This window comes from Takifugu rubripes, chromosome 21 (genome assembly GCF_901000725.2).
Source record: "Takifugu rubripes chromosome 21, fTakRub1.2, whole genome shotgun sequence".
Taxonomy (NCBI): Eukaryota; Metazoa; Chordata; class Actinopteri; order Tetraodontiformes; family Tetraodontidae; genus Takifugu; species Takifugu rubripes.
The window spans coordinates 4,309,731-4,327,663 of NC_042305.1; the positions used below are offsets into that span (position 1 = coordinate 4,309,731).

General features: G+C 41.8%; 1 protein-coding gene across 8 annotated transcripts in view; it reads left to right on the plus strand.

Annotated features, from left to right (window-relative positions):
- The first annotated feature begins 1,055 nt into the window (after positions 1 to 1,055).
- ncor2 (nuclear receptor corepressor 2) overlaps positions 1,056 to 17,933 on the plus strand; it is a 68,671-nt gene continuing 51,793 nt past the window's right edge. For 7 of the 8 annotated variants that reach the window (XM_029830066.1, XM_029830068.1, XM_029830072.1 and 4 more), the window contains exons 1-3: positions 1,057 to 1,302; positions 14,540 to 14,735; positions 15,415 to 15,530. In XM_029830066.1, coding sequence (XP_029685926.1) covers positions 14,631 to 14,735; positions 15,415 to 15,530 — 221 coding nt within the window. In that variant the 5' untranslated portion in view covers positions 1,057 to 1,302; positions 14,540 to 14,630. Of the gene's footprint in view, positions 1,303 to 14,539; positions 14,736 to 15,414; positions 15,531 to 17,933 lie in introns of all 8 variants that reach the window. The other variant, XM_029830073.1, reaches the window with a different exon arrangement.

Below are 17,933 nucleotides of genomic sequence, written 5' to 3' on the forward strand. Positions count from 1 at the left end.
CTTCCTCCCACAGTCGCGCTCAATTTGTCAGGTCACTGATGATGCACAAGTGTGTGTCAGTTGTTGGGTTTGATGCAGGCAGCTGTGTTTCATCTGCAGGCAAATCGTCTGCGGCGCTGCACGCCGCCATTAAATCTCCTACACATTTAAGGTCCCAACATGGCTGTGGAGCAAAGCTGCATTCATGGTCTGGGTCACTTCTGTGGGGTTTCCTGGGTGATTATTCTACACGCTGCTATTAAAAACCATCAATCGACCCAAAGCCGCTGAGCACGAGTAAGCTCAGACATAACTTTCAGTTTCGCAGCTCTGAAATAAAAGATAAACACGAGCGAATCCTTCAGAAGTCAGCGAGGATGCTGGAAGGGAAGTCTTCATCAAAACAAGCAAACTGTCAGCCGGAGTGTGAGGGATTAATGAAGCTCCCCGTGGCAACTCATCCCCTTTGATTACACATTCACACATTCTTCTGCTGGTGCTGTCTCTTCAAACCAGGGTTAATCAGATGCTTCTCATCTGTGGGAGCAGAGCTTTTTCAGATTAGCTGAGCTCCTCCAGTTTCTCTTCTTCCTGCTCCTCTTTTGCCTTCGGTCTCCACAGTCAAGGGCGACTGGCGTTAAATCTGTTTCCCAAACTGGACGCCACAAACAGACTGGAAGGCAGCCCCGGTCCACGCTTTCCTCACAAAAACTGACACCTAAACAGTGGAGATGATCTGTATCCTTGGTTCTAGCAGTTTGGTGGGATTGGACCATTAAACAGGAGGAACAGTGGGATGTAAAGATGATCCCTGCCATGGAAATCTTATTTAACAAACAGATAAAGGGCTGTGTACAACCCCTCCATTACAGGAGAAACATCTGGCGCATAATAGGCTGCTGTTTTGAGGAAAAGAAGGGAGAAATAATGGAGATCTGCGTGAGTATAGCTCGGTGTTTTGTGATTCATGCCAGACTGGAGTTCTCCATCACAGCACTGGTGCCTTCCGAGTAAAGAGGAGGGACCAGAGAGCTGGCGGACCTATGGAGAGAGGGAGGCGGATCAGCCCCGGGATGGTGTCACCAGCAGCGGCTTAGGCAGAATCGGACCGCTGTGTTGTGTGGAAACAGACACAACGGAGCTGGAAACCCTCAGTGGAGCAAATGAGAACGAGCAGCTCCGTTTCGTTTGGATTAAAACACGGGCGAGACGTTCGGTCGAGGCGAGGAGCTCTTTAACTGGAATCGGATCGACTGGGAAGACTGGGACATCGGGTACTTGGCGATCACAACGCCGAATGGTCTCCGCTGCCCCACCGCTGAGGTTGGTTAGCTTCCATTGCTGCCCGTCCGTTGCTTTATGGGGGTCTGACTGTGCTGTTGTTACGACGGGGTCTGTCTATTCTTTGGAGGAGACACGGTATTCCTGACCTTTCCGGGGCTGTGTGTTGCATCGTGGTTCCCCAAACCGACGGGGAACGTTAGAGGGCGGTTCGAATAACTGATTGCATTCTTCAACGCCATACTTTTGGTTGGCCGGCCATCGGCTACGACTTCATTATTTTATAAATCGGAAACACGTGCTATATGGCTAGAGCTAGGCTAAAGTGGCTTAGCTAGCGCTGCTAGCTTCCTTAGCTAGCTGTCAGGACCGTACAGATGCTAACGCTAATTAGGTGAATTCGTCGAAGCTTTTATGTTCGCGTTGTTGACACACAATTACACATTAAACCGATTTGGAGTCCGCTTAGAGTCAATCGATTCAACATTCCGAAGTGTGTCGCTGAAGTAGATTGTGATATCGAGCTAACTTCGCTAGCTTGGCTGTCGATACTTGGATGTTTACAAAAGCGTTTTGTGTTTGTAAATATTGTTTGTAACGCGTAATAACTACCCGCGCATGAAATCTTGCAAATTGTCTTTTAGCCGCAAACGCTTGGAATGACTGTCAGTTGGGTTGTTTTCCAACTTTAATTGCCAAACTAGGTTTATTTGAGTTTTTGCGAAACTCATCGGCTTTGTTAGATGAATTAAATCATGTGGGTTGTCTCGGATTTTTGCCACTGTTGTAACAATGTCAGCATTTTAGAAGTTGGTTTCCTTTAGAGGAAATGTTAGTTGTCACTGTCTAAAAGGTCTTAGTTTAAATAGTTGCCATGTTCGAGATAAACGAGGACATTCCTAAGTTTTCCCCGCAAAACAATCCCTCATTTTACTATTTCGGCACCTGTTATTACGGATTGTTATAATCTGTTATAACACCCAAATTGAGGCTGTGCTGTGGGTTTCGTGAGCTTGTTGGTTTGTTAAAAAACGTTAAATGTTCGACAGTTTTACTTAAAAGTGTGAATCTTTGCAACGTGTTCAGGTTCAAAAGAAAGAAGAATGAAGAGGATTCAAACTGTGACTCAGCCAAATGTGCTTTTTGACGATCTCCCTCTTTGTCATTCACACACACACGCACACGCACACACACTTCACTCTTCAGGCTCTCTTTGCTGACCAGTTTGTTTTCTGAGCTGGGATAACTTTTATCAGTTACTTCGTAAAAAAAAAAATTCAAGATGTTTTTACATAAAAAGGATTTAGGAAAAATAAAATCACATAGCTTGGTGGGAAATCCCTGCGAATTGTTGCATTTATCGATCAATCGTGCAGGTTTATGAGTGAGTATAGAGCTGATGTTAAGCTAAGCTCATAACTGTGACAGTTGATCCAGTAAAGTGGATCCAGTAAAGTGGATCTAGTAAAGGTGGCGTTTGATGCTGTTTATATCTGCTTTATTACGCCAGGCAGGTATTTTTTGGCCCCACTTGTAATGCTGCCACATATTTCCGGGAGCCTTCCTCTCTGTCCTGGTGTCCACCAGCCGCTGGCTGACTCTGAAGTCTTGTCTGGCTGTTGTAAACCTGGTTTTACTGCCTGTCTGGTGGCTGCTGGAAGAGGGAGAAAAACAATCCAGACATGTTGGTGAACCAGGACATCAGGTCTTAACTGTGAGTAGTCATGTGACCACACTGATGTAACGCGGCCAACGTTTCCAAAGCTGCTTTTTATGTTTACTGTAATTATCGGAGATGAATGAAAGAGTTCTGGCAGAACTTCTGTGAGGCTGCTGAGGCTTCTGGAGAACCAGAACGAGAGCAGGGTGACGGGGAAATGGCCTCCCAGTCCCAGACGTTCAGGTTTCTCGCTGGTTCCCTCGTGGTCATTAAGAAACAGCAGCTGAGCGACGTCTCTCCTCGCACTAGTGTGTGTGTGAGATGCACAGTATTGTGTTCACACAGCTGGTGTGTGTCAGTACTTCAGACAATCCAGTTTTGTTGACCTGGGATGAGCCCTGTCTTACTTCCAGTCGCTGCACTGGTTCAACTCCATGTTCAGGGCTGCTGTTTTACGTTCTTTGGTCGCACCATTTTCCAGAAGCTTTTCCGTAGCAGCTGCAGCTTGCAGGTGTCTGGATGAGGGGTTTCACTCCAGGATGAAGGATAAAAGAAGAGTAACTTCTCTGGGTACAACTTGGATCTAAGTTGGATCTAAAGGAAATCCACATGAATATATAAAGATCTCAATATTTGCTAATCTGTGCTCATTTGCGTGAAACATAAACGGCAGCAGAAGATGTTCTTTCAGAACCGCTTGCATTGTGGTGAAACCTGGAATTTTCTTCCCTGGAATCCTTGCCGAACACGTTCTACAGTCGGCGGTGTCGCTGTTGTTGGCTGCCACTGAAACAAACGTCGGCGAAGAAGTAGCATGCTAATTATCATGACGCTCTAAAGTAGATGCTAAATTCATGGAAAATGATTATAAGTGCAGGAAAGATGTAATAATTATGTTTTTAATGCGCTTCACAATGTTGTATTATGGAAAAACGTGAAACAGGAATAAAATGATTCAAAAACCTTGTTTGCCAGTAACGGCTAATCGCTCTATAAGATTATAGAGTGTTTTGTTTTAAGATTTTGGAGAAAGTAACTGAGAAAGCGTGGTGCTTATAGCAAAGCCTACATGCAGGGGACAATACCCAGTGGACTTGGGAGCCCACGCTGGGATTCCAGCTCAGTGGGCATCGGAGGAGCAAACAATTATGAAAGGAACTGAAAATGTGAAGTTGATCGTAACGTAAATGTCTGTAACCAGCCAATGGTTGAACATTTTTTGGCTACGGTTGAAAAGAGGGAACAAAGGCCAAATGCGCTCTTATTTCCTAGTACAGAGCTCGATATCGGGGGCTGAAAGAGCCCGAGGCTGCGTTCACATAATTGGTCTCGATGCTCACTTCAGACTTTCTGCTCGATTACAGTTTCTTGCGCAGATCAGCTGACACTGGATTTGTGGCCTCCTTAAGCTGATGTGCAGCGAAAGCTGAAAATCAGAAGGATGTGGAGAAAGTAATGGCTTGGGAACTTTAGATGGATGGATGGGTGGTTGGATGGATGGGTGGTTGGATGGATGGGTGGTTGGGTGAATACAGTGTTGGAGCCATGGATGGAAGGATGAAAGATGGATGGATGAATACGGTGTTGGAGCCGTGACTGGTGTGAAGGCAGCCTGACCAGCTTCACAACTTCCTCTCAATCAGGACGTGGCAGCTCGACCTTCTGCTTCATCCGTCAGCTATAGCTGATGAATTATAATTCACCGATGCTCACGTGAGCCGACGGCGATGCAACAGGTCCAAAAACTGTGGCAGATATTTGACCTGGGTCTGATCCATGACCAAGGTGATCCGCTCTGGCTTAAAGTGATCAGATTTAACTGCTCTTGTGATTAAAACCCTTTCTAGCCATTAATGGATAAATATAGTGTGGCTCAAGTATTTTTTATGCACCAATTAACCAGTTTTTTCTTAACTGTATAAGATAGCTTTGATTTATAGATTTCAAGTCACCCAAAATGAATTTATGTAGTTCATTTTGACAGAACTGTTGAAGTTGGGAGTTTGTTGGACAAATAGGTGATGGTGCTTCATATTCCATTAGCATCGTTGAAATGACTTTATAAAGAAAATTGAGAAATACGTGATCTATATATTTTTGTGTAAAATAAAAGCCATTTTTATGGCGGGCAGAGCGAGTCTTTGACTCAATGCTGTTTGAAGTTCTCTTCAGTAAACATTGGCCATCAGACAATTATTAAAAAGCCCCCATTTCTAATCTTATATATATTTCACGTTGACAGTAATAAAAGGTTTCACCGTGGAAACCTGCTTTGATTGATGATGGTTTGAATTGGCTGATTATGGTGCTAAAGTCGGTTACCCAGTTCCAAAGTGCCTCAGAGAGGCAGATTAGACGGGATGACAGACGGCTCTGGGGCAGCTTATTTATCTGACTCGCTTACGCAACACAGATGACAGGATGCTGTTTGAGATCAGGCTAAAAGTGTAGGGTGTGATCTACCATTGGCCACCGACTAATGAGCTAAAATAAGGGTGAAAATAAAAAAAGACAGGTGGAATGTAATGACAGGTTATGGTGTGATCCTGCAAGGGGACGGCGCTCTTGTCCTGACATGCGATGCTGCAGTTTATACAACCTTCAAGTAGATTCCAGAAGCTGCTGGCATGAATTCCCGTCTGCGTCGCAGCGTTTTTCATGTTAAGCTTCACAGTTTGCGTCATTTAAACACGAGGAACTCTGAGGAATCGTGAGATAAAGTTTAGCTTCCCCAACCATTTGGTATCAGATTTGAGTTATCAGGTTTTCACTTTGCATATAGAAAAAAGAGGTTTTGTTGCCTGATTATATCGCTGCTTTAGAAAAGTGCTTGTCAGTTGCAAATATACGGGTAATGACACAGGTTTTGCACGAACACTGTGACTGAATCGTCCACATAATGTATGCATGTTTCTTCGGCTTTGTATCATCTTTAAATGACACCATTTAACTTTTATGTAGAGATTCCCAGCGTTTTGGAATTGTTCCATCCTGCTTCTTCTGTGGAGCAGAACCATTTTGGTGGCTGTGGCGTAGTGTCACGTTCTGCTGGTCTGGCTGTTTATTTTTATTTTTTTTATACAATCATCACCTTTTTTCCTAAAGGATTGTGGTTCCTTATAAGCCCTGAAAGTGGCAGACTAGAGCATTAATGTCCCTACATTTATGTGTTAGACCTGTTGTATTGTTTATTTTAAGGAAAGTCACTGTAAAAAGCCCTCAAAGTTCTGTGCTATATTGTTTGTTATATTGTGTGTGCAAATAGCACCAGTATAATAGTGCAACTGTTTGTCCGCACACTCAGACCCTCTCCTGTTTAAATAGAACCTCTGTAATGTTGCTGACACGAGGGCCAACCAGTCGGAGTGGGAGAATCTGCAGTGGGCCAAACAGAGGAGCATTTCAAGGCCCTTGAATAATTAAAGAGCAGCGAGGAAGTAGGTCAGCTCAGCAGACAAGTGCACTCCACAGTTTGATTTCCTGCTGCTCAGCATGTCAGGTGGGCTTTAAGACCCGAGCCAGCGGAGAACAGTAGAGAGGGATTTGTAACACGAGTCCTCCTACGTTGGAGAGAAGCTGTTGCGCTGTTGTTGTAGTGGTGCAATCCAAGAATCACTTAGAGCAACGTTCATTAACAAATCCGCATCCTCGCTGAATTTTTTGGTGTGTTTTAGAGCAACCTCGACATCTGTGGATATGACCCATCAGTTCCTGGTCGTATTTAGAGAATTACACATTTGCATTGGTTGTAAATTGACGAATGTGTTTGTAACCAGGTAAACTTGTTCTCGAGCAGAAGTTCTGATCAGCGTCGTTGTGTCCCGACTGAAAGGGCAGAGATCTATTGATAGATTTTTCACGTGCATGTGTCCCACTGACTTTTGACACACTTGTAGACTAAGTGGCTGTGGGTTGGGTTGATGTCTGGCATGTTTAGGTAAATTAATTTTGCCGAAATAAGTATACTGCAGGCTACACATCACTGAAATGGTTGTTTTGAATCCATCGTTCACATGACGACAAAGCTCAAAACATAAACGCCACAGAGACATTAAAAAACCCTAAAATACGTATTTATTTAGCTTTTGCTTGTGTGTTTAAAGCAAAAGCAAACCGTTCTCTTTGGTTTAAATGTGCTCTGTTTTTTTTACGTCTTTTTGACCTTTATGTTTTCAGCCTGTGGCAATGTGACGGCCAATAAAGTTTTTATGAAACTTAACTTATGTGCTAGCAACATTTTCACGAGCAAATTTCTTCTGGCTAAATGAGAAAGATAAAACGCCAGCCAGCCTTGAGTACAGGTGTTGGTATCTGTACCTGGTAGTGGTAGCAGTACTCATTATCTGTGAGTATTTTTACTCATTCTGCAAAAAGTGGTATTAAACACCCCTTTTAGGTGCTACTAAAGTGCTAAAAAGAAATGACCCCGGAGTAACAAAAGAATATTATAATGGAAGTTTTTACCTCAACAGAAACAGTCAACAATTCATTATTTCACTATATAAATTTTATGCCCTTGGGGTGAAACGGCCTGTCTGGGTTTCTAAGACAGTCAACAAAAATCTGGCTTGCATGGTTTGATAGCAAAAAAAAACGCGTCAAAACTTGGCTCAGCTACACAGCATATTTTTTTCTCTCGATAAATAAAGTTGGCTTTATGGTTTGCTAAATTTTTGAACCATAATTCAAGTTTCATGTAATGAAACCATCGTATAGCAAGGTCATTTCCTCAATGAGGACGTGTCTAAATTCATTGTACAGAGGATCGAAGAACCAGGTTAACAACGCTGTTGCTATGCTAAGAGCAGAGCCATTAAACTGAAACAGGGATTTGGGGGATAAGTTGATTACATAAGATATAGTGCAGTACATTATGCAATTATTTGCTTTTCCATTAGCACTACACCTTAAACCAACCTGAGAATAGATATCACAGACTTACTGGCACAAGAGAGTGAATATATTGGATTTTCTTTATTAGAAATTATTAAAACAACACTCTTCTTATATAAAAGCAACAATGTCTCAATATTCAATATTGTAGCACATGTAACAGCAGAATAGTGTGTAAAGGCCCTGTATATAAAGCCATGCGTGAGTGAAGAACTATATAATTCCACACAATGCCAAGGATGTGGGCGGCAGCAAGGAAACACACAGGATCTCCAAAGAAGCTGTGGATTACATCACACTTACATTTAGTCCTTCAGGAATCTCACACTATTGAGGTTGTCAAGAGATGATAAAGGTGTAGCCTGTTTTTTTGTTTGTTATTTAAGTGTCAAAGAGCCGACAATTTTCATCAAACTGCCATATATTTGAGTTTGCGTTATAAGTTACAGAGGTAAGCATGAATTCACTATGTTCATGGAGTGCTTCAGTGATTGGATTTCCCAGTATTATGGCCTTAATAAAATTCCTGTTCCATTGACCCGGCTGGATCAAAGAAGGCTTCAGACACACCGACAGTGGGAAAACTGTATTACATTCCACAACCGAAGGGAAAATTATGGACCGTTTTCGCAGTCCAGCAACAGAATCCGAAGAACAATACATTACATAAATAATGCAATAAGACATACATTTTTCTCAAAAACAATACCATATGTCAACATTATGTTTTATAATGAGTAAAATTTGTACCTAACACTTCTCTTGTATTTGCATTAAAAGAACCCAACATACAATGTAACATACAACATGCAATGGAAATTTCAGCAAAATGTTTCCCAAAACTCATTATATGCTAGTAAATTAGCCTCTGTGCGCTGGTTTTCCCTGTGTAGTGTTGCAGTATTACAATGTTTCAGCACAATGTCAGCGTTGCAGTGTCTAAGCACTTGCGTGGCAGTCCTGACACAAAGCACAATTATTAGTAATTACAGCATTCACACTTTGACCTTTTGTACCCTGACTGTAAAAATACCCTTGGAGCCCCTGATACCAAAGCTCTGGTGGATTAATTGGGTGAGATTTGTTTTTCTGCTAACTGCGTCTGAAACTGGAAAGGAATTACCAGTAACTGCAAATGAGAGCCCAGATAGTTGCCAAAACATGATATTACAATGTTTTCAATACTTGTCTGCCTCAGATTCTACTCATGTATAATTTAGGCACTGGCACATTCTGTTATAAATAAATATAAGTACAATTTGTCCAGTGTTTACTGTGAGTGAGTGAAAGGGGAAGCCAGTGAGAAACTCCTTTGGCCAAGAACTTTCAGTAATGAGGCTCCGGGGAAATATATCCATAAGAGATGTGACGGCGCACCACATTCTTAGGCGGAGAATTCCATCAGTCGCCCACTTTCAGGCTCCAGTTCTACCAACTGTCACCAGCACACGGAAGAGTAATGCAACAATCCACAAAAGTGTGGACTCGTAGTAGTTCGTACGCACTTTCAGGGTTTGTCTTTTTAACTGCTGCTTTACCCTCATATACAAGAGGATCCATTTCTATTTTAAAGTTTTTCCAGTATTGTTGTTGTTAATGGGGTCACATCTGAAGTAGTATGACTCCCACAAAGAGCTTCGGTGTGCTGAAAGCTGGATGCTGTTATAAAACATGTTATAAACCTTGTGACAACTTGAGACAACAGCGCTGCCACCCAAAAATGCAAATATATTTCTATTCCTTGTTGGCAGAAGTCCATGTTTGTGTTAGAATACTGGAAGGGCTGAAAATGCTGTAGGATATGTGCGTCGCCGATGTTTGGCGATATAACTTTGTGAAGACGCACCCCATGTGACCACTAACCTACAATCTTTACCATTTGCAGTAATGGTTCAGCAGATGTCTGATTTACTGATGGATTTTCACGGAAGTGAGTGGAATCAGCAGCCCAAGCGCAGAATGGTAACGTCACATTGCTACCATTACGCCTGGTCCTGCTCAAGGTTTCTTCCTGTTAAAGGGGAGTTTTTCCTCGCCACCGTTGCTTGTTGGGGGTCAGGCCCTGGGATCCTCTTAAGCTCTTAGAGACAATTTTGATTGTAACAGACGCTATATAAATAAAGATCGAGTTGAGTTGATAAAAATGTATTGCGTATGCGGTGTGACGTCAGCACTGTCACTCAAAACAACGGCCTACCTGTTGACATGGCGATGGCTGCATTTGAGAGAAGTCCCACTTTGTGTCTCTATTCAGAATTCACTGTTTTATTCCGACTACAGTATATAGGTTGTACGTTGTCCATGCATCCATTTTGTAAACAATACTGTATTGTAGTACACATTTGTGGAAAAGCAGAGAGTGGGTGTATAGAAATATACACTTAACAAGTGCTAGTCGTGTCATTAAGTCTCTATGACACATAGTCAGTTCAATGGGGAGATGACAAGGCTTCTAGTGCTGTATATTTCTATGCGTGGGCATACTGTTCAGGCAACATGAGTGGTAGTGAGGTGAGACACAAGTTAGAGAAGCCAGTGTTGCAGAGTCGTGCAATTCTGCAGGATGATGTTTTGGTGTGGAGAGAAGGAAAAATGTGGCTTCCTCACGACGGACATGTTTCGCCACCTGAGAAACAAGCAGCCAGTGCAATTTTTTGAGCGCACTGCGGCAACTCGGCCAAAGACACTGAGCCAACCCACGTATTTCTGGATTCTATAGCCACCTTTTAGTTTGTTTATTTAAGAAAACGATGCAAAAAATTGTGTTTTGATGTCGCTTTGGGTCCTCACATGCTCATCGGACTTTGGCACAATTAATATGTCTGTATTTCAGACAATGTCTGTATATTTCAGGTGTGTGTGTGTTTGTGAGTGTGAGAGCGGGACACCCTTGCCAAAAATCACGTGTATGCATAAAGGGGAAGCTTAGATCCACCAACCTCTGTTTCATCTGTTGAAATGGTTGTTGCGTAAACTGAGCCTTATGACCAGTGTGCGCTGTGTGGTTTTGGGCCGCCTCTTACTATTGGACCTAAAGCTTTGCTGCCAGCATAAACAGCTTTGACAATTAACATTTTTCCATATATCACTAGCACATTTTTGTCCGTATCACCCATTTTTTTTTGTGTTCGTCTCTTTTCCAAAGAAAAAAAGATGTTGAATTCTTGGTAAGAACATGTCTCTCACACTCCCAAGTAAGTCTATTCAAAGATGTAAGGATTTGATAAGTATGTGTGTCAGGAGAATTAGCCCGCCGTTTGAAGCTCCCCTTCTCTGCTCCGTTTGGCAGCCTGGAAGCCGTCTGAATGCCTGTGCTAGTATTTCCACAGCCATTCCTAAAATGGAGAGAGAAGGTGGGTAGTAAAGGGGGGGTTGGGGGCTAAGAGGATGAAATATTGGCTTGCACAGTTGAAGGCTGAGGCCCGCTGTTCTCTGAGCATTAAGCGAAAGCAGAGGAGAGGGAGAAGAAGTGCTGTAGTGGGAGAGCAAGGTGACTGAGTTCATTCTCAATTCTGGCAGTGAGCCACGGTCTTGCCTGTGGGTGTCTGTAGCAGTGCCAGTTCATGTGTTTAGTTTCTCGTCTGGAAGGCCCCATTTTCCTCAGAGTTTATGTCAACGCTCGCCTATTGTGTCCACTCTCTCATCTTGCATCTTTTTTGTGTCCTGTGTTGATCTTGTGACCATCTTCAATCTTGTTTTTCCATCTTTCCCAGGGGATTCTCTGTCTGGATGGCCATCAAAGTGAGCCTTCCATGAGCACTAGCTTCTCTCAGGCCTGTTATTATGCCTTTGTTTATACATGCACACTGTGTCAATACCATAAAGTTATATTCATTTAGTATTTCATCAGCATCTACTCCAACACTTCTGGAGTTGTAGGTTCATGTCAGTTCAGTTTCTGGAAAACACTTGGAGTCTTAGTTTACACTGCTTGGCATAAAAGAAAAGTCACAGGTTGGTGTTTGACTATGTTTTTCTGTGTTGTGGACTCTCTGAACCAGCATTTATAGAGCAGCTCTATTGCCAGAATCCTGGGCAGTGTTCAGCTGTTTGTAATAAAGCTTCTTGCATAACTAAATCAAATGATGCTTTGTGATTCAGAAGAAAGGGTAGATGGTGGCCCCCATTATAATGGTAGCACATGGCAAGATGAATCTAAAATCACCAATCAATTTATCAGTCAGTCTAATTTAAGATTGTGTTGATTTTTTCCCCAGTCAAATAAATATATTATAGTGAGTTTACACTCAACTCATTATTTTTATTTGGCATATGTAATGGCTAGAAAATTGATGTCACAATGATTAATTGCTCCTTTTTGGAATGGAGCATCTGTGGATTGGTTTGGCTCAAAGGAAGCTCATTTTGCTTTGTGCTTTGTAAGTTTTAAGCCAAGAGCCAGATTTGGGGCATTATTGGTAAGACATTTACAAAAATAGCAGGAGCCCTGATTGGATGTAGAGAGTCATAGATATATGAGTGTGTCCAATATTAATAAAGATAATATCTGTGTGATTATTAGTGAAAATTGTGGGGGGAAGTGGTGGTATGAAGTGGTATTATTAGTTTCAAGTATTATTTCTTATAGTATGCAGTAGTAAGGAGGCAACCTGATCTGGAATCAGCTGTAAATATTTGATGTGATTAATTTTAGGCAGCATAAAATAAGGTTGCATGTAATTGGAATTAAGTAAGACGCTGGCTCTGTCATGTTCCCCTTGGTTGGCCAAAAGTCTACTTGGTTCCCAGCTGACAAAAATGAAATGGAGAGAAAACCCCAAATTATAAATGTTTACCTTCAAAGAGACATATGGCATTGAACCAGGACTCGTGTTCTTTGTTCTTCTGTGCTGTCAAATGAATCTATGAAGCCACCATAGCTGCAGCATCACTCAGAGACAACCTACAGCCATTTCAAAGACAGACCTGTTAAATACAGCTAATCTAGTCTTGTATCACATGAGAAAAGCACCTAGAGTTGGTTAGCTGTAGCTTCAGAATGATCTTACGATGTAGCGCTTTGTTTGCCCAGAAGAAACAGCATTTCACACTTGGAGATTTAAAGGTGCCTTCTGCAAGTGGTGTGTATAAAACGATGAATGGGAATGATATTGTTACATTAATAAACTGAAAATTCTTCCAGTGTTAGACACGACTGAGGCTTGCCGCGTCGATGAGATGGCGTCTCACGCGAGGGTGCCGCTGATGGAAAAGCTTGGCAGATGCATTTGCATTACAATTAGATGTGTCAAAGGACGCCCATATTCTGGCGTCTGTGCAACTAGTTCTGAAATTTTGAAATTGATTGATGTTTTATTCAGAGAATATTGGCTGAAATGTGTCTTACTGTGTACTGATGGTGAAAGAGCCCTGTCTGGTTTAAAAAGTAGACTAAATGCTGTTTGATGAGGCTCTGTGAGTGCTTTGGATGCAATGGATGTTCTGCCGGGAGTCACTTACTACCAAAGACATTAGTGCTGAATTGACAGATGTCATAGATTTGGTCATCAATGTACTTCAGGAGAATGTCTCCTCTCTAATCTATGTGCTGCTGAGGGAGAACATGCACTTCTCCACCATTCTGAGGTTTAATGACTTTCACATGGAACAATTTTGTCACGTGTGTTGGCTCAACAAACCAGAAAGTTTTTTTGCAAGGGCGTTACACACGTGCCATTCAGCTGTATGACAAAATGGACGGGTTCCTCAGAAAAATCAGAAGGTGGAGGGAGCATTGTGGGGGAGGGAATATTTTCCATGGCTCCTTCAGTACAGGGATGATTGCACAGTATGTTGGGGCCCCAAGCAAAAATTCACAGGGAGCCCCCACATTGGACCAATTAATAAGGTAACGTCAGCAAAAAGTGGTGAAATGCAAACATTTTTAATTAGACTTAAAATACGTACAGCACAAATGTGTCTCTTTTTTATATCACAGTTTAAGCTAGACTCAGCAGTTTCTTGCCCTTTTTACTCTTCTTTTTTCTTCTTTCTCTTTGCTTTCTCTGTGATAACTCTTCTGCATTTTCTTTCACTCTCTTTTTCATCAAGCAGTCCTGCAGCTTGTTTGCAAACTACATCCGGGCATGCACGTAACACTTATTTGCTTTTATCGAGGTATTTTTTCCCTAGGTAAGTTTAGGAATGTTTTACTCATAACTGCAGCTGCCCTGGCCAATCAAAGGCAGAGGAGGTCAGGTCATCGTGCCTTAACCATCGTAGAGGGAAAGAATCAGCGAGGGGAGTGTGTAATGGGACGCTCTTAAGGAGGTCTGCTACTGTCGCTGCAGATTTGCACTGCATATATTGTCACTACAGAATACTTACTATTGAACTTTGGTCAACACAAGGAGCCATCCCCATCAGTGGATCACCTGGGAGATTTTGCTGTGCTGGCCGTAACGCACGTCATTTTTGTGCACTCAGGCGCTTGAGGGTCAGTTTAGGAACCAATTTTCTGAGGCTTACTCTGGGTGTAGCAATGGAATGAAGAGGACTGGACAAAAAATGTAGTTTGATTGCTTTGCGGCGCTTTCACGTTCAGTTTGAACCTGCCGTCATTCTCCGCCACCAGTGTATGAATGTGTGTGAATTGGTCAACACGTTCTTGTAGTCTGCTCTTAGTGGTCAAAATGACAGAAAATTACCAGATATTAATTAGTAAACAGTTGTGGTGTTCATATGATGGAGTTGTTAAAGCTTTTCTCTTTTTTTTTCTCTCTACAGTTTGCTGGCTAAGGAAAATAACCAATAATGCACAGCGTCTGTTCAGGAGCCACACCCACTTCCTGTTTATAGAGGAAGCGGCAGTGCCACCATGTCCTCTCATCCCCAATCTGTGCCAACGACCCGGAGGACTGTGGAGGCTCGGCATCTTCCAAACCCCGCCTCTCTCCCACTTCAGCTGCAACGGGCACACACAGTAAGAACTTACTACAGTGACTCTTCTTTTGAGGTGAAGCCATTTAAGCTGTTTTATTGGATTTGTAGGTTTGGCTCTGTCTGCTTGGTGATATTTGGTAAACAAGGTATTACTTTGAACCCATGCAGAGCTTGACCTCGGGGGCCCCAATGGAGCTTTCCCAACACACAGGTTATAGTGTTGTGCACACAAAGGTGCTCCCTCATTAGATGTTTCAGTTGAAAGTTCATGTTGTCATTGTATGGTTCCATTAAGGTCTCTCCTATTATTTTCACGATTGTGTACATACCACAGACAAAGCTGTCTGTGTTTCAAAGAGGGGCCAGTGGCTTGTGCAGGGATTTGTTCAGTGACCCCAAGTATTTGTAAAACTATTTGTTCCAGTATGGCAGCAGAAGTAAAAACATAACTTGCAGGATCCCCGCAGCTGCACCCGTGGTCAATCCAACCAATTACTCTTCTTACATTTAGGAGGACATGGGGGTTGACAGGCTGTATCCCTGCTGTTGATTTACTGAGATGCACGTCTCCAGTAGGGTCAATGGTTGTTGTCTGACAAGGAAGTGGGAGGAGTCTGTGCCATGATAGCTGGCAGGAGAGGGGAAATACAAAATGTATTATTTACTTATAAAAGGAGGATGACCAGGTCTGTACTGACAAAATGTTTATTTTTTTCCAGGATGTGGGACTGGTTGACTACCACTCTCATCATGTCAGAGACTACAGCTCCCACTTGACTCAACCACACCGCAGACGGCCTTCTCTGCTCTCAGAGTTTCAGCCTGGAAATGAAAGGTTAGTGCACTATGCTGGTTAGTGCCCTGAATTATTTTGGGCGTCATGTTAAGATCATTTTTCTCAATTAATTCACAGGATATCGACTGTTGAGCTGTTGCCATTTAAATGATTCTGAAATCACTGTGTGTGAAAATGTCAATGTTGTGTCAATGCATGCCATGTTAAATATCATTGTTCTGCCAAAGCTCGTGGTTGTTTAACTCTACTTGTGTAATCCTTATATAATTGAGATCCAAAAGCTGTTCTTCTGTAATGCTATTTTTAACACCACTGCTGGGAAATGGAGCTTATGCAGTTTTACTATCTTCAGTAGAGCAATGGGCAGCCAGGCAGAGCATTGTTTTATTATAATTTGTCTCTTGAGGTTCAGGTTTTGTGCCAACCAAAATTCTTCATTATTAATCTGGCTTTGCTGATTTGTGGAGGAATTTTGCATCATGTACCGTAATTTCCAGACTATAAGCCGCTACTTTTTTTCTGCACTTTAAACACTGCGGCTTATTCTACGGTGCGGCTTATTTATGTTTTTTTTCGTGGCGCACTATCACAACTATTGTGAATCAGTCATTTTTACTAACCCTCATCAACAAGGAAAATACTAGAAGAAAAGCATATGATGCGACTTTTAAGTTAAAAGCGATCACTCTGGCAGTTGAAGAAGGAAATTGAGCTGCCGTGCATAATCTTGGCATACATTACGGTAATCAATGGCGAGAAGTTGGAAGAACTGATCCAAAGCAAAAAGACGACAAAAGCTTTTAGACATAAACATCGCAGGTGGCCCGAGCTTGAAAACGTTCTGGAAGACTGGGTCAACACACAGAGAACAGGCGGCCACGGTGTTTCCGCTGTACAAATCAGACGGAAGGCAAAAGCAATCGCCACCGCGATGAAAATAGAAGATTTTAGAGGTGGGCCATCGGGTTTTTAGATTGTTCATTGTTTGAGTAAAAAAGCATAAACAACGTAATTTGTGTGTAGCTGATACAAACGTATATTTCAAGGTTGCTGCATTACAGACACCGTTAGAAAAAAAAAAGCATTTACCGGTACAGTATATTTATGTTGCTAAGTGGATTAAATTAAATGAAAAGTAAAAAAATCCTGACGTGATAAAAATTGGATTTAAGGTCTCTGTATAAACATACAAGTGAAAAGAGTAGCTGTTGTTTCTTACCTGTCTGTCACTCGTCAGTGTGACGGTCGTCTCTTACGGTAATAAAAACATATACCGGTACTGAATGTTTTCGATCTAATTTTTCATATTACTACGTGGGATACCTGCGTCTTAAAATCCGGTGCGGCTTGTATAAGTACAAAATTGATTTTCTTTCTAAAATTAGATTATGCGGCTTATATGCGTATATGCTTAAATGCTTATAATCAGGTGCGCTCTGTACTCCAGAAATTACGGTACATAGGATAACAGGATAAATCAAAAGATCATTTATACATGTTTTCAATTTAGTTGAATTCCTGAATTACGTAATATAGAGTCTTGAGTGAAATGTTTTTACCAACCCAGAAAGTTGTCGAAAGAGTGTGTTGGCGTGACTTTTGGCTGATGTGATCGCTACTTTCGATACATTCGATGTTTTGCATTTTATACAATTTTTAAGATTGGCCATAATAAATCTTGTAATTTACTGATCCGATCAGTGACATTATTGTCGTTTTAAAACCCTTTGCAGATTCACCCTTTGCATAGAATGTGGCCAGCTTGTGTTTTATCTGCCCCTTTTCACCACACCAACATGGTTGTTTGCTAATGACTTGGCAAACTCATGATTTAAGCTTCAAGCAGCTTTGTCACAAACTAGCGTCAAACTTGAAACATAAATGCGAAAAAAAGGGAAAAGACACACTCAACACAATGAGAAATGATTGTTTTGCTTTCAACAAAGCAAAATAGAAACCCATCATTAGTTTCAATGTGTTTTTTATGTCTTAGTTCTGAGAACAGTCGTATGTGGCGTACAATAAAGATTTTGAATATTAAATATGACTGATACAAATGTTAAAGTAACTTAATTACATTACAGTACTTTAATTACAGTACATTAAGTTGTTCCACCCATTATTTCTGTCAGGTTATTTTGGTTTGCCTTGATTAAGTGTTTGACTTCTATCCGAGCAGTTTTGAATATTTACCGGTATATACTGTATTGTGAATCTTGTAAATTTACTTATTTCCTCTTATGTTCTACGGACTCTGCAATGGAGTCTCAAATAAAGAATTGAATGAATGAGTGAAAGCCCTCTACAGGTCACTGATGTTGAACCGTTTCACCTCAGCCAGCTTGGGGAAAAAATGTCAAAGCTTGTCAAAAAGGCTTGAGAATTCTTGTTTTGATACTTGGTGAAAGAGACACAAATGTATACAGTAAATGAACAAGCAAT